Source organism: Papio anubis, chromosome 3 (genome assembly GCF_008728515.1).
Source record: "Papio anubis isolate 15944 chromosome 3, Panubis1.0, whole genome shotgun sequence".
Taxonomy (NCBI): Eukaryota; Metazoa; Chordata; class Mammalia; order Primates; family Cercopithecidae; genus Papio; species Papio anubis.
Genome location: NC_044978.1, coordinates 127,411,330 through 127,435,114, shown reverse-complemented (window position 1 = coordinate 127,435,114; position 23,785 = coordinate 127,411,330). Strand labels below are relative to the sequence as shown.

The window sequence follows — 23,785 nt, the reverse complement described above, 5'->3', positions numbered from 1 at the left end:
TAACTGGGTTATGGGGTAATCACTCTACTGTGATTTTCTCCAGGGCACATTAATAAATTTATATGCCAGCCAGGAGCACCTGTAATCTCAGCACTTTGGGAGGCCAAGGCGGGGGGGGGGGAGGGGGCAGATCACCTGAGGTCAGGAGTTCAAGACCAGCCTGGCCAACATGGTGAAACCTTGTCTCTAACAAAACTACAAAAAAAATAAGCCGGGCTTGTTGGCATGTGCCTGTAATCTCAGCTACTCAGGAGGCTGAGGCAGAAGAGTCACTTGAATCTGAGAGGTGGAGGATGCAGTGAGCTGAGATAGTGCCACTGCACTCTGGCCTGGGTGACCGAGAGAGACTCGGTCTCGAAAAAATAAAAAATAAAATAAATTCATATGCCTTTTTCTTCTCTTCTTTTCTTTTATTTCACTACAGTGAACCTTCAGAGGGCAGAGCTTTCCCTTCACCGCTACAAAATGAAGGCAAGAAACTCAATTTTAGGGAAAAATATATAATCATTAATTATATACATATGTACTGTGAGTTATGCAGCCACAGACAACTGCTGGACAACAAAACCCACAAATGTGCCACACTAATTCAGTAGTCTGTTATTACGCTTTCAGTCATGTGAAAAACATAGGTTTACGTGTGCGTGTGTGTAAAATATATTTGCTAAGCCCTGGTCCACTCACCTTACCATTTACATTAAATGAAGCAGCACACTATGATTATGCCCATCATTAAACTGTCAGAACATTAAAAATCCATGTATTGTTTAAATTAGGCTTAAGTTTTCTAAAAGCAAGGGACCACACACACGCACGCACACACACACATACACACACAAAGAGCATGGCTTCAGAGTTCTAGCAGAGACAATACCCAAATGGTTATTAGTATTCTAGAAGTTTCAGTGAGTGAAGGGCGCTAAAATGCAGTTTGAAAACCAAAACCGTGGCATATCCAATGTGGTATCGTAATGTTGCTCCTCAACTCTTTAAATCTTGTAATCATTGCTGGTCTTAAAACGATCCTGTCAATCGTGTTCATTTTGATAGCGTTGCGTCTTTGTGAAAGGTCGCTCAGCAGCCGCAGGCCACCAAAAGGCAATTCGCGGCCCTCTGCAGTAGTACCTGCACTGAGCGGCCTTCCGGGAGAGGTAGGCAGCAGACTTGAAGGAGGAGCCGAGAGCGCGGCTGGGGACCCGCCCGCGCTAGCCCTCAGCCCCCTCGCCCGGCCCCTCCGCGGAGCGTGCAGCAGCCCGTGCGCCGGCGCAGGCCCCGCCTCCTCGCTGGGCCCCGCCTCGCCGCCACCACGGGATCCGGCCCCGGGCACCCCGCCCTCGTCCTCTCGTGGAGCCGGAGGCGACGGTAGCATGGAGGGGGAGAGTACGTCGGCAGTGCTCTCGGGCTTTGTGCTCGGTGCACTCGCCTTCCAGCACCTCAACACGGACTCGGACACGGTGAGCCGAGGGACGGGGCGGGGTCCGGCGTGGCCTGGGAAGAGCCCTGCGCGCGGCCTGCCTCCCCGCTGTTGCCCCGGTCCCCCGCCCGCTCCCCCGACGCCGCCGCGCCTCCTCCCTGCCGTCGCGGCTCTGCCTTCTCTCCCCCTCAGCGGTCCCTAAGGTGCCTCGTGCCCACGAAGTCTTTTCTCCAGCATTAGCCCTCCCTCTGCTATCCTCCGTTGATTTCCCTTTTCCGACCAGTGTCCCACACGCTCCCATCTTTCCTCAGCGCCCCTTTCGCTGTGGAAACTTGGGCGTGAAAAGATGGAAAGTTCACGGAGCGTCTTCCCGCTGCTCTGCGGAGCCTGCGGTAAACTTTCCGTTTCTCGCGACGTCCGACAGGCGTTTGCAAAGCCAGGCGGACTTTGTCAGGCAGAGCAGCGCCTGTGCATGTTTGTCGAGATGGTAGGATGGTAAGGGAATAAAAATAGATGTTAGTGGATGAAACAGCTTAATCTGGTATGTCAGATATCTTTTTATTTGCGTTATTAAATTTGTAAAACAGTTTTTAAAAGTACGTTGCCTATTTTCTAAAAGTTCTATGAAATTAAAGAAACACTGTAAAACGTTGAGCTCGGAAGTAGTTAATGTCCTGTAGTACTTTGAGTAACTTGCAGAAAGAACGTCTAAGCATCTAAAATAACCTCCCTGCTGTGTGGTACAATTCGGAGAATACCCTGCTGAACAATGCCTAGTAATTTCTGCTAAGTACATTTTAAGATAACAACACATGTTTTACTCTCAAAATTGCCTTAATATAGGCCGGGCGCGGTGGCTCACGCCTGTAATTCCAGCACTTTGGGAGGCCGAGGTGGGTAGATCACCTGAACCCACGAGTTGGAGACCATCCGGGACAACCTAGTGAGACCCGGTCTCTACGAAATCTAAACATTACAAAATTGCTTTTTAGCACAATCCTAATAAAGATTGGAATTGATATGTTTTATGTATATAATTTCAGATAACCTTACACATTAATACCTAATAAAAACAAATATATGACCATTTAAAATATATGTGTAGCCGTGGAAATTATTTTGGAATGTCTTTAGTGTAGATAGAGTGGGACCTTAATTCCTCGGTAGCTGAAAGGATTAGCCCTTGGGAAATACCTGGGTGCTAGGGAGGCCCCTGTTTCTCAGATCTTTTTCCTGAAGTCTTTAAAGGGTGCACTTGGGTTGCCCCTGCTTCCCTTCCCTGAGTTCGTCTTTGGGAGTATCAAAATCAAGAACACTAGATTCTGGATATCCCCCCGCGTGATTCCAGTAAAGACTCACATTATGGAAAAATCCTTTTTTACTTTTAGGGGAAAACATTATTAATTATTAAGAATATAAAATATTCCTGTAATCCCAGCAGTTTGGGAGGTGGAGGTAGGAGGATCATTTGAGCCCAGGAGTTCAAGACCGGCCTGGGCAACATAATGAGACCTCATGTCTACAAAAATTTTTAAAAATTAGCCCGGTGTGGTGGCACATGCCTGTAGACCCAGCTACTTGGAAGGCTGAGGCGGGAGGATTGCTTTGAGCCCGGAAGGTCAAAGGAGCAGTGAGCAGTGATTGAACCACTGCACTCCAGCCTGGGTGACGACAGAGCTAGACCTCTTCTCAAAAATAAAAAAAAAAAAGATATAAAATCTTCATTGTCAAGCACATTGGGTCTTTAAGTGTACCTAGAGAAATTGAATTCTCCAAAACTCAGATGAATTACCACTGGGGTGGCAGAATACAAGTAGATTAAAAGAATTGGGCTCAGAGCACTCCTTTTAGAAAGGAGACTCTGAAATTGAATTTTAATCTTTCATATTGTGCATGAGTTTTAATCAGAAAACACTAATCATGTCATTTCGTACCTTAGAAGCTTTCTGTAACTCCCAGAAGCACATGTGGTTAAATCCAGAGTAGTCATTCAGGGTGTCCCATTATTGGCTCGCTCTGATTTACCTTTGATTTCCTTCTGCTCCAAGGCATAGTGCTTTACTCATTCCTCGGTGTGTGCTCATTTCTGGCTTTAAGTCTTGTATGCTTCCAAGTGTGCCGAGTTCTCCATGCTCTGCTTACACAAATACTGCCCACCGCTTTAGTCTAATCTGTACTTGCCTCCCCAGGGCCAACTCTAATTATTTCAGGCCAAGCTAATCTCTCCCTTCCTCTCCTCTTTATTTCTACTTTTTTTCTTTTGAGGCAGAGTTTCACTCTATGGCCTGGGTTGGAGTGCAGTGGCATGATCACAGCTTACTGCAGCCTCAACCTCCTGGGTTCAGGTGATCCCAAGTAGCTGGGACTACAGGCATGTGGCACCATGCCTAACTAATTTTTCTCGTATTTTTTGTACAAACGGAGTTTTACCCTGTTGCCCAGGCTAGTACTGAACTCCTGGGCTCAAACCATCTGCCCAGCTTAGCCTCCCAGTGCTAGGATTACAGGTGTGAGCCACCGTGCCTGGCCTCTTCTCATTTTTATTTAACTCTTCATCTTTCCCAAGTAAACTAGAAGCATCTCAGATCTTTCATGTGCCCCCGACTGGTAGCACATACTTGTATACATAGTAAAATACTCAGAAAATACTGGTTAGTTAAGTGTCTGAACAGTAATTCTATCAGTGTATTCTATATACTGCCTCTTTATCTTCATAGGAAGGTTTTCTTCTTGGGGAAGTAAAAGGTGAAGCCAAGAATAGCATTACCGATTCCCAAATGGATGATGTTGAAGTTGTTTATACAATTGGTGAGTTATTTATTTCTCCTATATTTGAGTCATTTGTGTCTCCCATATTTGATAGTGTATGCTGAAAGGGGTCAGCATAAGTTATTGTTTTTAAATTAAGAAATATAGATGCTGGCCAAGGTGGCTCACACCTGTAATCCCAGCACTTTGGGAGGCTGAGGTGGATTACCTGAGGTCGGGAGTTCGAGACCAGCCTCGCCAACATGGTGAAACCCGTCTCTACTAAAAATATAAAACTTAGCCAAGTGTAGTGGTGCATGCCTATAATCCCAGTTACTTGGGAGGCTGAGGCCCAAGAATTGCTTGAACCCGAGAGGCAGAAGTTGCAGTGAGCCAAGATCATGCCACTGCACTCCAGCCTGGGCAACAGAGCGAGACTCTGTCTCAAAAAAGAAAAATAAATTAAGAAATATATATTGATTTTAAAATAATTTAAAAGGATATGTTGTACTCATTTTGCAGTTAAAATTATGGCCATGGACTGGTCTAAAGTAAGAAATAGTATGAGAGTTAGGAAGCAGATAAGATTACTGCCAGGGAAACAAGGATGAAACACTTGCTGTTTAGTTGGCAGGAAGATGACCCAGCAATAGGAAGACCAAGGAAAAAGATAAAATGTTAAATGCTGCAGAAAAGTTGGAAGATGAGAACTGAGAAAATGCGGTAATTGGATTATTAGATGACTGAAAACCCTCAGTAATTTCTGGAGTGTAATGGGGAAGAGACCAGGCTGCAAAGGGTTTGAGGGGTGGGTGGTAAAGCAGTTACAGCTGGTGGCAGCTTTTCTGTCAGGGAAAAGCAGGGGAGAACCTTTAAAATGTATAGGGAAAAAATGTTTAAAAGAAATAAAATGTATAGGGAGTTTTCTGATTGTCTAACATAGTTTTTCTCTATATGTGTATATATATTTTTAAACAAAATTGGTAGTGTACCTTATAAAAGGTTTAGCATCATATTGTGTCATGTTCACTTTCCAGTGTTGCATAATGCATAATCCTCTACAATATCATTTTTCTTTTTTTTTTTTTTTTTTTGAGGCAGAGTCTCACTCTGTTTCCCAGCCTGGAGTGCAGTGATGCTATCTCAGCTCACTGCAACCTCTGCCTCCCGGGTTCAAGTGATTCTCCTGCTTCAGCCTCCTGAGTATCTGGGATTACAGACGTGCACCACCATGCCCAGCTAATTTTTTGTATTTTTATTAGAGATGAGGTTTCATCATGTCTCAAATTCCTAGGCTCAAGCAGTCCTCCTGTCATGGCCTCCCAAAGTGTTGGGATTACAGGCATGAGCCACTGTACTGGGCCCATCATTCTTTCTGCTGGCTGCATATATCCTATTGTATAGACGTACCATAATTTATAATTTATTTAACCGTCTAAGAATGATTTTCTGTGTTTTTGTTAAACAGTATTACCATGAACATTTAGTATTGTACGTATCTTTGTGCCTTTGAGTGTATATTTAAAAGTCACATTCCTGGAGGTAGACTAGCTGATTGCCTTTTGGAAAACTTAGGCCATTTTAGGCTTCTCCACAGTATCTAAAAGTGCCTAGGTCCCCATACTCCTTATTTTTTTTGAAATGGAGTCTCACTCTGTCGCCCAGGCTGGAGTGCAGTGGTGGGATCCCAGCTCACTGCAACCTCTGCTTCCCGGGTTCAAGTGATTCTCCCTGCCTCAGCCTCCTGAGTAGCTGGAATTACAGGTGACTGCCACCATACCCAGCTAATGTTTGTATTTTTAGTAGAGACAGGATTTCACCATGTTGGCCAAGCTGGTCTGGAACTCCTGACCTCAGGTGATCCGCCCGCACCGGCCTCCCAAAGTGCTGGGATTACAGGCCTGAGCCACCATGCCCGGCCCCCATGCTCTTGCCAACACTAGGTATTATCAAATTTTTTAATCGTTGCCAATTTGATAAGTGAAAAAATAGCATTTTAATTTGCGTTTCGTAATTACAAAAGAGGTTAAGTATTTTTTCACACTTTTTACTTTTTTTCTTGGCCTTTTTATTTGAAAAGGATAGGCCTATCCTATTCTTTGGCTGCATTTGTACTATTTTGCTTTTAGTGATTTGTAATCACATTACTTAAGGAAACTGGGCTTTTGTCATATGTTTTATACATATGCTAATGCAGTTTATAATTTTTTTTCTGCCAATAAATACTTTAATGAGAACCGAGGTCTATAACATATATAGCAATAACCACCCTGGCCTATGCCTTCTGCTCTAGCCCAAGTCTGGGTCCCAACCAATTACATTTAACCCACATTTGGAAAGCAGGCCATTTTCAGTGTCATCTGTCAGTATCCATCTTCATAGAACGTACCAGTCTGAGGCTAGAGTCTCAATGTTAACACTTTCTCTCAGGGAAAAGTTAACATGGTAACCCAAACATATAAATAACTTTGAACCATCCTACTGTTCTTCCATCAGGAGGCCCTTAGGAGACCAACAGTTTGGTAAACACTTAAAACTTTGCCAAAATACATTAGAACACAGGAAAAGGGAAAAGCAGTAGAAAGGCTGGCAGGGCTGGGCTCACGTATAATTCAGTCCTTAGAGTTAAAGCCTCTTGAGCTGCTCATATGTAATTTAAAAAATAATGTTCCAGGGTCCAAGCCGAAGCCACTTTGGCCAAAATCCTTTATAGAGTGCAAAAAAGCCCTCATGTTTCCACATCTTTAAAATACCATCCAAAGTACACCTACAGAGATCCACATATCCCACGATTGCCCTCTGGTTCATCATACGAGTGCCTACCACATCACCCGGATTAGAGGCAAGAGGTCCAGCTAAACTACATGTAAAGCTGGAAACAAAGCAAGTTAAAGTTGTGTCTTCCATCATTCCTGACAATATTAAATACTTCTTAGTAATATCATAGACTGTAGCTCTACTCCCACAACGATGGCAGCATGCTGAACAGTTGGAACCACGCCCCTCCACAGACCCCTGGTGCCTTTCTGTTGGTACATATCAGTGAAGCTGCCAATCATGTTCCCTTGGAACAAACTTCCTTGAGCCTGCATTCGAATCTTTAGAACATCGGTGGGATTGGCTATAGTGGAAAATACCACTCCTGACACCACCCCACAGATCATGTTAATTGAAAGAGTTTCATCTTCTAAACGTTCTACAAATAATTGCTTCAAGCTTTGGTAAATCCCAATTTTAATGGTGCCATATGATGCTTGTCTTCGCAAACAGAAGCAATTCCTTAATACAGAGCCAATACACCTTCCTCTTTGTAGATCCAAAACAAAGCTTGAAACATCCGTCTATATTTTATTTCTTTGAAACAGACATCAGTGCTTTGGCCTTGAACCTACCTGAAGTGTGTTTTGGTAAGGTCCATGGGGAATGTTCCAAACTCAGCAATGATAGAGGCAAGGCCGCCATATACAAAGGGTTTCCAATTCAGACCAGACATCTCTTGGCTGTGGTACTTTGCTGCTGCTGTTCAGGCTCATCGGGGGACTGGGAAACTGAGGCTCCCACAGTCAGAAATGCCACTGCAGTGCCAACCCGGAAGCATTGAAACCCTGTAGTTTATAATTTTACTGTAGTTTTTTTTTTTTTTTTTTGGTTCAGACACTTGAGTTTTAAAAGCAAGCCCTTTATAGCAATACAAGATTATTTTTTAAAAATTAAAAAATAAAAGCAAGCCCTTAGAGCGTATTTTTTTCCCCTAATTGAAATTAGCGTGCCACCCAAAGTATCTAACATAGTTCTAGGCATTCGATTTACTTAAGCAAATGTTTGCTGAGCAACTACATTGTGGTATTAGGTACAGTGCTAAGCTGTAAGGTATTTGCTCAAATTATTTTAAATGTTGGATTATCACAGATGTTTAAACACATAAAATCCAACATCAACATATTATTCCATTGCTTTGGTTAAGAAGATTTTCATCATTTTAAATTCCTTTAACAGGTGATTTTATTAATTGGGTAAATTTAGAGCACAGCGTTTTTAGAACTCAGTGAAAATGTGGCAACTTTGAATTTATCTTTTGTGTTGGACTTGTTAGACCATTATTTAGAGGAAATATAGCATTGTGGTTCCAGGTGAGGTTCTGGGTTTTGAACTCTGGCCCTACCACTGGATTGGGCAAGCCACTTGTCTCTCTTTGCCTGTTATATCATCTTTGAAAGGGGAATAATGATAGTATATGTCTCAGATTTGTTGTGAGGATAAACATCAGATGATCAGTGGTAAGATACTTCCTGGCATGAGGTAAAGGTTCAATATGCAGTATTCAAATGATTGTGAATTGAATTAATGTAATCATAACTAAAAAATCCTTTTCTTCCAGACATTCAGAAATATATTCCATGCTATCAGCTTTTTAGGTAAGTAGTAGTGCTAGTAAGTAAATGATCCATTGTGAAAATTACTCTCTGCAAGTGAAATAGTTTTTAAAACTAACAGATTATCTTAGTTATCACCTATACATGGTGGTACTGAGTAGAATGGAAAGTTTTTTTTAAATAGCTGAAAAAAATCACTTGTGTATGATCTACCCTAGTAGTTCTTTCTCTGTATTTATATTACTTTAAGCTGATCTTCATTACCTTTCCCAAGCACCAGTTTACCTTGAGAATTGCTTTTCCTTCTCACACCCAGTCACCTCATTGCATATTATAAACTCAGTAAATGAAGTGTTATTATACATCATCAATAGCAGCCCTTTTTTCTACCCTTTTATTTCAGCATATTTTAGCAACTGGTTCCTTATTTATATTTTTTAGTGTTATCTTTTATCTGTTAGCTGGTCATGTTCTTTGTTTTTCTTTTTGAGACAGGGTCTCACTCTGTCACTGAGGCTGGAGTGCAGTGGCGTGAACACAACTCACTGTAGCCTTCATCTTCTGCGCTCAGGTGACCCTCTCCACCTCAGCCTCCCAAGTAGCTGGGACCACAGGCACCAGCCACCACACTCGGCTGATTTTTGTATTTTGGTAGAGACAGGGTTTTGTCATGTTGCTCAGGCTGGTCTCAAACTCCTGGACTCAAGCCATCCTCCTTCCTCGGCTTCCCAAAGTACTGGGATTACAGGCGTGAGCCACTGCACTCAGCTGGTTATGTTCTTTAACCTGTTTCCTATTGCTTTTCTAGGATGAACGCTTGCACTCAGTCCTACAGATAGTCATAGTACTGTTAACTCTAATACATTGTGTATTTTTTAGCTTTTTATTGAGTATAGCATACACGTAGAAAAGTACACAAATAAATGAATTTTCAGAAAGCAAACATATGTAATCATGTAACCATAGCAATGTGTAATTTTAATGAAATAGTTTTATGATTTATATAAACTATGCAAGAAAAATCAGCATAAACAGCCTGGGCAACGTGGTGAAACACTGTCTCCACTAAAAATACAAAAATTAGCCAGGAGTGATGGCATGCGTCTGTAGTCCCAGCTACTGGGGAGGCTGAGGCAGGAGGATCACTTGAACTCAGGAGACAGAGGCTGCAGTGAGCTGAGGTCATGCCACTGCACTTCAGCCTGGGTGACAGAGCAAGACCCTGTCTCCAAAAAAAAAAAAAAAAAGAAAACGATCAGCATAACTATCTTACAGACTACGTACTATACACATCTTTAAAGTTATGTAAGAATTACAGTGGAGCATATGGTTAAGGTGAGAAATAACTGTAGGAGGAGAGCAGAAAAAAGCTTAGCGTGGTCTTAAACTGCTATACCAAGAAAAGGTATAGCTTCTACACTGCCTTATGTGTAATGGATATGCAAAAATATTTGTTAGATAACGGAGGAACTCTTAGTGGAGACTCATAAAAAGGACTTTATTGAAGGATCTTCTGGACCAACAAAGGATTTAGAGGAGGAGCAAAAAGTGATTCAGTACCTTTTTCAACCACATTAATAATTAGACTAACTTAATAGAGGCTGAGACGTGAAGAAACCATCTATTTCAGTGATGAGAAACCAATGTCTGAGTCTTTTAGCTCTTACAGGATTAAAGCAGAGTGGAAAGGCATTAGGAGAGGCATGTGAAATACTTCTCATTCAGAGGGTAACTACATACGTCATTAAACAACACAATAATAGGCCTGAAAAGTTCATGATTTAACCAAGGCCACAGATCTAGTTAATGGCAGGGCAAAAATTAGAAGAATAAGGATTTCTTGAGCTCTAATCCAGCATCATACTATGCAGTTTCTTCCTCTTCCTGCTCTGATACAGAGGTTGCTAAAATAGAGCCCCATGATGTATTTTTATATAGCCCTCAATCTGAGACTGTTTACTACTGTTTTTTTTTTTTTTTTTTTTTTGGGAGACAGAGTCTTGCTCTGTCGCCAGGCTGGAGTGCAGTGGCGCAGTCTTGGCTCACTGGAACCTCTGCCTCCCGGGTGCAAGTGATTCTCCTGCCTCAGCCTCCAAGTAGCTGGGACTATAGGCGGGTGCCACCACGCCTGGCTAATTTTTTTGTATTTTTAGTATAGACAAAGTTTCACCATGTTGGCCAGGATGGTCTTGATCTTTTGACCTCGTGATCCGCCCGCCTCGGCCTCCCAAAGTGCTAGGATTACAGGTGTGAGACACCCATGCCTGGCCTTGTTTACTACATTTTTTAAGGGTTGTAAAAAAAAGGAGGAAAAATACGCAATAGAGACTGGATGTGGCTGTCAAAGCCTGAAATATTTTCTATACAATCCTTTACAGAAAGTGTGTTAACCCTGCACTAAATACATTGTGATGCAGACTTTTCCACTGAAATACACTGATTTGGTTACCTCAGAAATCTGGAGGAAGTACCTCCGAAATAGCCTACTGAAACTTAGTGTATGGATGGATAGATAGAGTTTTTTTTTCTTTCTTTCTTTTTTTTTAGACAAGGTCTCTGTTGCCCAGGCTGGAATGCAGTGCTGTGATCTCAGTTCACTGCAACCTCCCAACTCCAAGGTTCAAGCGATTCTCCCACTTCAGCCTCATGAGTAGCTGGGACCACAGGTGTGCACCGCCATGCCTGGCTTTTTTTTTCTTTTTTGTATTTGTAGAGATGGGGGTTTGCCATGTTGGCCAGGCTGGTTTCAAACTCCTGACCTCAAGTGATCCACCCACCTCAGCCTCCCAAAGTGCTGGGATTATAGGCGTGAGCCACTGTGTCCGGCTTCTGAAACTTAAAGTCACTTTTTAAAAAATTATGCAGGTGGGTCACATCTATAATTCCAGCACTTTTGGAAGGTGAGGTGGCTGAATTACTTGAGCTCAGGGAGTTGGAGACCAGCCTGGGTAACATGGCGAAACTGCCTCTCTACAAAAAATACAAAACAATTAGCGGGGTGTGTTGGCGTGCCTGTAGTCTCAGTTTCTAGGGAGGGTGAGGTGAAAGGATTGCTTGTGAGCCGAGATCCAGCCCAGGTGACAGAGCGAGACCATGTCTCAAAAAAAATTATGCAGTTTGACATGACTTCTGCATGATATATCAGTTTCTACATAAAATGCCACCCCATTCATCTTCTCCCCAGAAACTTCACATAAACCTAGTGCTTCCACAGATGATGTGCACTGTTATCCTGTTGCTAATGTTACCCTAATATACTGCTTTATGCTCCGATTTGAGCTCAGAAGTGGACCATTCTAGGGAAATATAGGAATAAATTCTTGTATTTAGAGAATAATTTCTTGTATTTTGATATTGGAACTGTAAGTAGGCAAATACTGGAAATACAACTAGACGACAGAGTCTGCTCTGTTGCCCAGGCTGGAGTACAGTAGAGCCATCTCATCTCACTGGAAACTCTGCCTCCCAGGCTCAAGTGATCCTCCCACCTCGCTCCCTCTAGAAACTGGGGCTACAGGCACACACCACCACGCCCCAGCTAATTTTTGTATTTTTTTGTAGACAGGGTTTTGCCACATTGCCCAGGTTGGTCTTGAACTTCTGGGCTTGAGCCATCCACCCCCCTCAGCCTCCCAAAGTGCTGGGATTACAAGTGTGAGCCACTGTGCCCTGGCAAAAATTATTTATAAAGGATTTTGTATAACATATTTAACCATCATAGAAAATATTGTTGATCTTAATGAATGGTAAAAAGAAGAAAATATTATTTGCAGTCTCTGTTATTGGAAGAGAAAGAAAGCTGGAAGTAGAATCTTTTAGAATTATCTTTTAATTCTTCCTACATCTTGGATATTCCAACTCCTGAACAAAGACTACTATTCTAAACCAAACAAAACCTATTCCCTTCCCCCAGCCCAAAAAACCCAGTCACCTCCTAAAATACATAGCTTTTGTAACTAGCAGTGAATAATAAATTGACCTTTTGTTATTGTGCTTCATTACTGGTTATACATTCTTTCATATGTATCAATGTTGTAAAAAATATAAATGAGTAAACTGAATGAATTGTGAACCGGCTATGTGAACTTACATTATAATACCTATATTTCATGGATAGTTTATTGTTTTAGGTTCAAAAAAAACGATTCCCAAAACTTGTCTCTTAAGTTACACCTTTTTCCTTTTCATTGCTTTATGGACTTTATGTTTCTACCACTTTAAGTCAGTTAATTTGAGAATTTTCTCTACTATTTGTTTTAGGACTTCATCTGACGAGCAAATAGGTATATGGGCTTTGGGTATTGGGTTAGGAATAACTAAAATTTAAAATACTAATAAAATTATTTATATTTTTAGCATATTTGAAATATCTTTAATTTTGGCTTTTACAGCTTTTATAATTCTTCAGGTGAAGTAAACGAGCAAGCACTGAAGAAAATATTATCAAATGTCAAAAAGGTATTCTCTAATTTATCTTTCCTTTTTTTGGTATTACTTGCATTGTTTTTGGTTCTTAAAAACACACAGTACTTTGACAGAATTTTTAAGCAGTGTTTGACACCATGGTATCCTGTAAAGTAGGTAAGAAAAGGTTTGTTCTTCCCAGAAATTCAAAGCGGTTGCTCTGAAAATAAAATTAGTAATTAAAAATATTAATTTTGTTCTCATCCTTTGACTAATATAATTAACATTTATCTCTTTCTCTTGTGTTTCCACCATACCCCTTCCCGCTACCATTTATTCTGTGACCTAATCAGTTCTGTTATTTTACTTGGCTGTAGTTTTTTGGGTTTTTTGCTTTGTTTTTTTGAGATGGAGTCTTGGCTTTGTCACCCAGGCTGTAGTGCAGTGGCATGATCTCGGCTCACTACAACCTCTGCCTCCTGTGTTCAAGCGATTCTCCTGCCTCAGCCTCCCAAGTAGCTGGGATTACAGGCACCCGCCACCACACACCGTGCCTGGCCTCAGTTATTATTTTTGATAGATACTGCAGGGATGTTTCCTATATAGCACTGAATTTGGATCCTCTACAACATACTTCGTGTTTGGTTAAAAGTTGTTGAATGATCAAAATGGATTTTTCCCCCAAATACAAAATTTTTTCAAGGCACTACTTTTTCTCTTAAAACTTTGATTTGAAAATAAAAATAGATTAATTGAAAGATGTTTCTTGGCTGGGCACGGTGGCTCACGCCTTTAATCCCAATACTTTGGTTGGCTGAGGAGGGTAGATCACAAGGTCAGGAGTTCCAGACCAGCCTGACCAACGTGGTGAAACCCCGTCTCTACTAAAAATAGAAAAAAAAAAAAAAAAGGCTGGGTGTGGTGGCGCATGCCTGTAATCCCAGCTACTCATCGGAGGCAGAGGCAGGAGAATCAGTTGAACCCGGGAGGCAGAGGTTGCAGAGCTGAGATCATGCCATTGCACTCCAGCCTGGGCAACAGAGCCAGACTCTGTCTCAAAAAACGAAAAAAAAAAAGATGTTTCTTTCAAAAAATGTGTTTGGCTGAAAATGATTGTTCCCCCCCCAATCAATTTGAGTATTTAAAAATGTACCTATAAAAATACCTTATTTTTAAAAACTAATTTTAATTTCCTCAATTTAAATGTGCAGATATAAAATTTAGTTGCTGAAACTCATAGATCTGTAAGCAAAGTTGTTGGTTTTCTCTTTGTCTTAAGTAAAGGAGAATTATTTTCCGAGTTAAAAAAAGGTCTAGTAATATAAACACATTTGCTTAGTATGTTGTAGTTTACAAAACCCTTTAATCTGATCTTAATCTTGAAACCAATTTTGTCAGGTAGGTGATATCATTCCCATATAAATTTTAGGTAAAAGCTGTAGGGTTCAGTTTAACTTATTTAACAACCAAGTGTCCATACAGGCAATTAATTTGTTTTCAGGGAGTGATTGCCTTTTAAGTGAATCATTGGCATTGATATTTTTTTCATTTAAATTTTGACTAAAGATTAAGATTGCCAGATAGCAAATGCCATAAAAGAAACTACAGGAAGTCAAGAATTTACTTCTCCCTTTTAATCTATATTGATCAAAATTATACGCTTTTAAATGAATGGAAAGTAAGTCAGTTTGTATATTTTTTTAAGCATATGATTAAGTGTATTCTTTGTTTATATATGCCCAAAATCTTTCTAAATATTAAGAAAACCATTTTAAGGTTGTTTATTTTATTTAATTATAGTAGTAAGACATATTGTAACTATTAAGATGTACATTCTTTTTTTTCTGTATTTCAGAATGTGGTAGGTTGGTACAAATTCCGTCGTCATTCAGATCAGATCATGACGTTTAGAGAGAGGCTGCTTCACAAAAACTTGCAGGAGCATTTTTCAAACCAAGACCTTGTTTTTCTGCTATTAACACCAAGTATAATAACAGAAAGCTGCTCTACTCATCGACTGGAACATTCCTTATATAAACCTCAAAAAGGGTAAATGTTGGCCAGTCACTGGCTGTATTAAACTAATAGAAAAATATAGTATTTAGTAGTTTTTGCAGCTTACAAAGTGTTCTCATATATTGTCGCATCAGATTGTCACAATAACCCTCAGAAGTAGATCTTACCATCTGTTACTTTATAGGTGGGAAAATAATGGTCAGATAAGGAAATGAGAAGCCTAGTGTGGAATGATGACTTGTATTCTGGCACTGAAGATTTGCTCTTATTTACTATTTAAGGTGGAAAAAACCTTTATATTGATTGATAAAGGGTATAATTTAGAATTTAAGCCTAGATACTTGAGTAGCTTTTCTATAACTGAGCAAAGAAACAAAGTAGCTTTTGATAGTCCACTAAAATGAGTCTAACCAGGGACTCCCTACAGGTTGTATATAGTAAACTACATTTTCATAGAATATGAGAATTACGTTAAAAGAGTACCAACTAAGAATAATTTTATTGTTCATGGAAGATAGGGTAAATCTCAATGTTAATACTGCCTTATTTACACATGTACTAATCCAAGGAGCCATTAAACTGCTTTTCCACACCATTATACTAAGCACATTTCACAGCTTTACATGTCACCTGGGCCTAGTGTGGTGACTCACACCTGTAATCCCAGCACTTGGGAGGCCAAGGCAGGAGGATCACTGAGCAACATAAGGAGACCTCATCTCTACAAAAAACTTAAAAATTAGTCGGGTGTGGTGATGGGCACCTGTAGTCCCAGCTACTTGGGAGGCTGATGCAAGAGGATTGCTTGAGCCCGGGAGGTTGAAGCTGCATTATTGAGCCATGATTGCACCACTCCATTGCAGCCTGGGAGACAGAGTGAGACGCTGTCTCAAAAAAAAAAGAAAACAGTTGTCTCAAGTCAGTAAATTCTATTTTGGATAAGCAGTAAAGAATGGGTTTGGGGGAGCATATTTTTTAAATCTTGTAGGGGACAAGTAGTCTATTCTGGCAGGTAGATACTAATCTTTCTTTTCATTCTAAATTTATAAAGTTTTATTTTGTCAGACTTTTTCACAGGGTACCTTTAGTGGTTGCCAATCTGGGCATGTCTGAACAACTAGGTTATAAAACTGTATCAGGTTCCTGTATGTCCACTGGTTTTAGCCGAGCAGTACAAACACACAGGTAAGATTCAACTGCTTTTTCACAAAACTTCTATTCACCTTTGAAATTAATTTTCTTATTTCTCAAACAACAGCAGAATAAAAATGAAAGGGAAAACTAATCCATTACTCAAGTAAACTAGGCGGTTTTTTTTTTTTTTTTTTTTTTTTTTTTGAGACGGAGTCTCGCTCTGTCGCCCAGGCTGGAGTGCAGTGGCACGATCTCGGCTCACTGCAAGCTCCGCCTCCCGGGCTCACGCCATTCTCCTGCCTCAGCCTCCCGAGTAGCTGGGACTACAGGCGCCCGCCACTACGCCCGGCTAATTTTTATTTATTTTTATTCTTTATTTTTTTTGTATTTTTTTTTAGTAGAGACGGAGTTTCACTGTGTTAGCCAGGATGGTCTTGATCTCCTGACCTCGTGATCCGCCCGCCTCGGCCTCCCAAAGTGCTGGGATTACAGGTGTGAGCCACCGCGCCTGGCCAACTAGGCTGTTTTTACCTTCCTCATCCCCTCCTGTTAGTGCTTGTCTACTTACAAGATACAAAAAAGGTGGTGGTTAGTCCAGGCATGGTGGCTCACACCTGCAATCCCAGCACTTTGGGAGGCTGAGGCAGGAGGATCTCTTGAGCTTAGGAGTTGGAGACTAGCCTGGGCAACACAGCAAAACCCCATCTCTACAAAAGAAATTAAAAAAAAAAAAAGTACTGGGAGGAGCTTGTTGCATATCCTGTTAATTTTAGCATATCTATTCTAGGTGAGAATAAGTATATAGCCTAAAAATTACAATTTTCTAAGGCAGTGGTTCAGATTAAAGGCTTCGAAATTAGATATTTGTAAAAATCAGACTTTAGCCAAGACTCACTCATACTGTAGGCTGCTTAGATATAACTTTCTTTGTGGCCATTAAGGAAGTAATGTCAAAAACAGCAACACTGGTAGTATAGGATACCTACTAGAGTGTAAACTTTAAGGGGTTAGGTTTTACTTACTTACTTTTGTGTCCCCACAGTGCTACCAGTTTAAAAACTGAATACCATATTTCTTTGATTCTGAGGTGCACATTTTCCTGTTTTTTTTTTTTTTTTTTTTTTTTTAAGACGGAGTTTTGCTCTTGTTGCCCAGGCTGAGGTGTGATGGCATGATTTCAGCTCACTGCAGTCTCTGCCTCCCAGGTTCAAGCGATTCTCCTGCCTCAGCCTCCTGAGTAGCTGGCATTACAGGCATGCACCACCATGCCCAGCTAATTTTGTATTTTTTTAGTAGAGATGGGGTTTCTCCATGTTGGTCAGGCTGGTCTCAAACTCCCGACCTCAGGTGATCCGCCTGCCTCGGCCTCCCAAAGTGTTGGGATTACAGGCGTGAGCCACCACACCTGGCAAGATGCACATTTTTCATATTTATCTCTGACATTGGGATGTCTTACGAGTCATGCCTTCTTAGAATTACTTTTTTCCTTATTTCATGGATAATAAAATAATGATGTCTCTTTCAAGTAAAGGTAACTTGAATTCAGTAAAATATTTAAAAAATTGACTCCAGTTCCCATTGCCAATAGAGACCTTTTTTCCTTCCTTCAATTTTTATCTATTTTTATGCAATCTTCCCCATCCCCTGCCCATCCTCGCCTTTTTGGGAGACCTGTCAGTAGTACTTCGGAGGCTAAAATGTTTGCTAATGTGAAGATCAATGAAGTAGGTTTTGTGGTTGGTTTTTCTGCATACACATAGATTGACAAAATTATGGTTCCTACAAAACCAGTAAAAAGAATCTTCCATTGCTCTTTGACAATAAGTTTTTCACCTTATCATGAAAATGAGTTTTGTGTATTTGCCTGAGGAAATGGTAATTTTTTACAGCTCTAAATTTTTTGAAGAAGATGGATCCTTAAGGGAAGTACATAAGATAAATGAAATGTATGCTTCATTACAAGAGGAATTAAAGGTAAGTTAACATATCAAACACTTCAACCACTTCTAGATAGAGTTCATATCGAGTTAATGACTGACATTTTTTAGGGATAACCTGACATCTTGATTAGATTTATACAGTTATGCGTTGCTTAATGAGGGCTATACCTTCTGAGAAATGTATCATTAGGCAATTTCATCATTGTGCAAACATATACTTACACAAACCTGTATTTTTACTTTTTAGTTTTCACAGGGAAAACCAAATGTCCCCAAATTATTGAATATCAATCATTTCCCCTATTTGATCTGTAATGCCAATATCACGTGCTGTATATCAGCTTTCTGTATGTGCTCCATTATAATCTCGTGAGACCCCATCATATATGCTGTCCCTTGTTGAACAAGATGTTGTTATTCCTTTAGCTTCATTGACTGAGACGTATTTCTTTAGCTGTAGTAACAAAGATTGCAATCTCAGTGCTTACAACAACCATGGTGTGGTCTTGCTCACATTATATTTTGGCTGTAGCTCTATTCCTTTTCTGAATGTCACCTTCATCCAGGATCCAGGCTGAAGGAGCAGCCCTTATTTGGGACATGTTCTCATGGCATAAGGCAAACAGTAAGAAAGGTAGTGGAGCCAGGCATGGTGGCTGACGCTTGTAATCCCAGCACTTTGGGAGGCTGAGGTGGGCAGATCACGAGGTCAGGAGATCAAGAGCATCCTGGCTAACACAGTGAAACCCCGTCTCTATTAAAAATACAAAAAAAATTAACCGTGCATGGCAGCGGGCGCCTGTAGTCCCAGCTACTCGGGAGGCTGAGGCAGGAGAATGGTGTGAACCCGGGAGGTGGAGCTTGCAGTAAGCCAAGATCGTGCCACTGCACTCCAGCCTGGGTGATAGAGTGAGACTCCATCTCAAAAAAAAAAAAAAAAAAAAAAAAAAGCTAATGGAAATTCACAACAGCTCTGAAAACTTTGCTTAAAATGGCCATGTCACTTCCACTCACATTTCATTGACCTGAACACATCACATGGTAATAGGCAGGGATATATAATCCTTCTTACAGAATAGAGGGACGTATATTTGATAACAGTATATACTTCCCTCTACTTCATGTGTCAGTTCTACTTCATGTGTCAGTTCAGGTCCTTTGAGAACTAGATGTCAAGATGGGATTATAAGTGCAGGAGATTTACTGGACCTGAGAAGGATAAAGAAGAGGAAGCAATAACAGGCATGAAGAGCCTTCAGACAACACTGCAAGTCTGACCCCTGCGAAAGGAGAGGGGGGAAGAGGACAAGTGGTTAGGAAGAGCCTCAGACTGCAGTGCCATTTTAAGGAAGTTCCACTAGGCTGATGGGGAGTGTTTGAGCAAAGTTGCCCAAAAATTGTTCTATAGGCATGGACTTGCACTAATATCTGCACTGTGCTTAGTCAATGGCTAGGAACAGCCCAGGGGAAGTGTGGCTTAAGAGCAAACACACTGGTAGATCCAAAGCTGGGGCTGTTAAGTCAACTATGCTTTCCCCAGTTGGAAATCTTAGTAAGGAGTATATTTCCATGGCCACCATACTCATCAGTAGAGCACACTAACAGAAAAGCAGTTAAAATATTTTGATTCGTATTACACTACTTTTTTCATATGAAACAGGAATTTTAGATGGTGAAAACATCCAGAATCTCACCCTTTTATTTATTTTTTAGAGACAGTGTCTTGCTCTGTTACCCAGGCTGGAGTGCAATGGCATGATCTCAGCTCACTACAACCGCCACCTCTTGGGCTCAAGTGATCCTCCTCTCTCAGCCTCCAGAGTAGCTGAGACCACAGGTGTGCACCACTATGCCCAGCTTTTTTTTGTATTTTGTGTAGAGACAGGGTTTCACCATGTTTACAGGCTGGTCTCCAACCCCTGAGCTCAAGCAAGCCACCCTCCTTGGCCTCCAAAGGTACTGAAGTACTGGGATTACAGGTGTGAGCCACCACATCCAGCCTGGACTCTCACTATTTTAACATAACTATTTTCACTCTGCCATGTGCTCCAGTTTTTCCTTAATATATGTATACTTTGATATAGTTGATAGTCACAGTGACATAAATTTGTGTCATGATTTTTAAAAAATTTGATACATCAAACATTGTTCCTGTTGCTACATATTCTTTAGCTGTTTTGTTTTTGCATTTGTTTTTTTGTTTTTTTTGAGACGGAGTGTCAGTATGTCGCCCGGACTGGAGTGCAATGGCGCGATCTTGGCTCACTGCAACCTCTGCCTCCCAGGTTCAAGCGATTCTCTTGCCTCAGCTTCCCAGGTAGCTGAGATTACACACACCCACCACTATGCCAGGCTAATTTTTGCATTTTTAGTAGAGACGGGGTTTTGCCATGTTGCCCGGGCTGGTCTCTAACCCCAGACCTCAGGTGATCCACCTGCCTCGGCCTCCCAAAGTACACAGATGTGAGCCACCGCGCCTGGCCTCTTTATTTTTAATGGCAATATATTTCATAGAGCAATGTTATGGAAAAATATCAACTTGGGCTAAAATAGGGAATGTAACGTAGAGGTATATCATAAGAACTGTAGGCAGAAAGCAGCTGAACTTTAGGAAGGAATTGTAACCAGGAGCTAGAAAGCCAATAGAACTTTCTCTGTCTGCACGTTGTTATCCTTCCAGACCTTTGTTTCTTCATCCACTGGCAGGCCAGAAAACAGCCAACCTATAGCTCCTGCATTTAGATGTCTTCTAGAGCATAAGATTTGCCAATTGGCTATGTAATACCTCCAGATTGCCAGGCAAGAATCTAATTGGTTCTGTTTGGGTCAGCTCGGGTGAAAGATGGGTACAGGGGTAACCGGCAAAACTCTTATGTCAGGGCAAAAAGTTTGTAAAAAGTAGGCTTGGCAGACATCCTAAAAAGTGTCCACTAAAACTGGCAAAACAACTATTAGCCTACAATTGGAAATTAGTTTTTTTTAAATGTTCTCCCCTCCCCCAGTTGTTTTATGTTATACTAAGAAACATCATCTTATATTTTTGTTGTTATTAAGATATATTCCCAAATGGAATTATGGCATCAAGTTATTGGTATTCATACTTTTAAAGCTAAAGACACACAGAACTGATCTGCTTTTCAAAAGTAGTGTGTCTTACAGGAAAAACTCTTCAATAGTATCCTTTCATAATAGTAAAAGTCACTTTGTTTTCACTTACTGTGAGTTTCTTAGTGTTAAATGTATGCAGTAACTCTGCATCTGTATTTTTTGTTTCAAAGTTTTTTTGTTTTTTTTTTTTGAGACAGGGTCTCACTGTATTGCCCAGGCTGGAGTACAGTGGTGTGATTTTGGCTCGCTGCAACCTCTGCTTCCTGGGCTCAAGCAATTCACGTGCCTCAGCCTCCCGAGTAGCTGGGACTACAGGCATGCATCACCACACCTGGATAATTTTTTATATTTTTAGTAGAGACGGGGTTTCACCATGTTGCCCAGGCTGGTCTCAAACTCATGAGCTCAGGTAGTCTGCCCGCCTCACCCTCCCAAAGTGTTAGGATTACAGGCGTGAGCCACTGCAGCCTGGCCCATGAGTTCATATTTGTTTATTTCTGTGTATTTTCAATGAAATTAACTGGCATGATAAAAACTGTATAAATGAGTACTTACTACCTCTGAAAAAGCATTTTATAACATATAAGGCTTATTTATAACCTACAAGTGCTTGTTACTGAGGTCCTCCAGAAAATAAATAAAATGTATATAAAAGGCAAATAGTTTTCGGTATTATATACCACCAATGATTTTATATTATTTGTGAATCCAGGCTATATTAGTACAGAGCTTGAAATCTTAACCTATGCCCTTAAATTATTTTATTTTGCAGAGTATATGCAAAAAGGTAGAAGACAGTGAACAAGCAGTAGATAAACTAGTAAAGGATGTAAACAGATTAAAACGAGAAATTGAGAAAAGGAAACGAGCACAGATTCAGGCAGCACGTAAGTAAACAACACGTCTCTACTTTCTGTGCTAAAAATTTTTATTTTTTATTTTTTTGAGATAGAGTGTCGCTCTGTCACCCAGGTTGGAGTACAGTGGTGTGATCTCAGCTCACTGCAACCTCTGCCTCCTGGGTTCAAGCAATTCTTCTGCCTCAGCCTCCCAAAAAGCTGGGATTCCAGGTGCCTGCCACCATGCCTAGCTAATTTTTTTGTATTTTTAATAGAGACAGGGTTTCACCATGTTGGCCAGGCTGATCTTCAACTGCTGACCTCAAGTGATCCACCCGCCTCAGCCTCCCAAAGTGCTGGGATTATAGGCGTGAGCCACTACGCTCGGCCCTTCCTGTGCTTTTAAAGAACATAATACTACAGTAGCTATATTGCTGACATGAAAGAACACAACTTTAATTTTGTCTTAGAATACTGTGGCATATAAATTAGAATTCAGAATTATGTATGTTATTCTCACTTTAGATAATAAAACTGTTAAAATCTTTTTGACTTAATTTTACAATAGTTAATTATAAAAGCTTTGTAGAAGAAATGTTGTATGTTGAACTGTTACTCTATTTTGTTTAGGAGAGAAGAACATCCAAAAAGACCCTCAGGAGAATATTTTTCTTTGCCAAGCATTACGGACCTTTTTTCCAAATTCTGAATTTCTTCATTCATGTGTTATGTCTTTAAAAAGTAGACATGTTTCTAAAAGTAGCTGTAACATCAACCACCACCTCGACATAGTAGACAATCTGACCTTAATGGTAGAACACACTGACATTCCTGAAGCTAGTTCAGCTAGTACACCACAAATCATTAAGCATAAAGCCTTAGACTTAGATGACAGATGGCAATTTAAGAGATCACGGTTGTTAGATACACAAGATAAACGATCTAAAGCAGATACTGATAGTAGTAACGAAGATAAAGCGTCCAAAATGAGCAGCCCAGAAACGGATGAAGAAATTGAGAAGATGAAGGGTTTTGGTGAATGTTCACGGTCTCCTACATTTTGATCCTTTTAACCTTAAAAGGAGATTTTTTTTATTTGGCTGATGGGTAAAGCCAAACATTTCTATTGTTTTTACTATGTTGAGCTACTTGCAGTAAGTTCATTTGTTTTTACTGTGTTCACCTGTTTGCAGTAGTACACAGATAAGTCTTAGTGCATTTATTTCACAAAGTGCTTTTTCAAACATGAGATGCTTTTATTTCCAAACCTTTTTTTCACCTTTCACTAAGTTGTTGAGGGGAAGGCTTACACAGAAACATCCTTTAGAATTGGAAAAGTGAGACCAGGCACAGTGGCTCACACCTGTAATCCCAGCACTTAGGGAAGACAAGGCAGGAGGATTGAGGCCAGGAGTTAGAGACCAGCCTGGGCAACGTATTGAGACCCATCTCTATTAAAAAAGAAAAAATTGGAAAATCAAGAATAGCTTTATTTTCACAATATGGAAGGAAATTTATATGAAAAAAGTACGTTATGGCTAGAGTTGCCAGATAAAATGCTGGATACCATGCAATAAATTTGCAAAACATCATCTAAAATTTAAATTTGTCCTACATTTGTACTTGCTAAATCTGGCAGCCTTAATTATTACACAACTATAATGCAACACAAACAGTAATCTCTCCCCTAGAGTCCTTTGCACGAAATTTAGCAAATCCATCATTTTGAATACAGTACAAGCCTGGTAATCCAGTGTATTTGGGATAGGCCAGTGGAACTCAGAATTGGTACATATATACATACATGTC

General features: G+C 40.5%; 1 protein-coding gene and 1 pseudogene across 2 annotated transcripts; one reads left to right on the top strand and one right to left on the bottom strand.

Annotated features, from left to right (window-relative positions):
- The first annotated feature begins 971 nt into the window (after nt 1-971).
- On the top strand, nt 972-23,575 carry ABRAXAS1 (abraxas 1, BRCA1 A complex subunit). Of its 2 annotated transcripts, XM_003898672.4 has the most exons (9): nt 972-1,454; nt 4,132-4,222; nt 8,541-8,577; nt 12,927-12,993; nt 14,795-14,988; nt 16,021-16,140; nt 17,979-18,063; nt 21,910-22,024; nt 22,607-23,575. In XM_003898672.4, the coding sequence occupies exons 1-9, from the start codon at nt 972-974 to the stop codon at nt 23,038-23,040; spliced, it is 1,626 nt and encodes a 541-aa protein (XP_003898721.2). In that variant the 3' UTR covers nt 23,041-23,575. The 2 variants fall into 2 exon arrangements, with proteins under 2 accessions (XP_003898721.2, XP_009205080.2); XM_009206816.3 differs by lacking the exon at nt 16,021-16,140.
- Nucleotides 6,788-7,655, bottom strand: LOC103884358 (annotated as a pseudogene).
- Nucleotides 23,576-23,785: the final 210 nt, after the last annotated feature.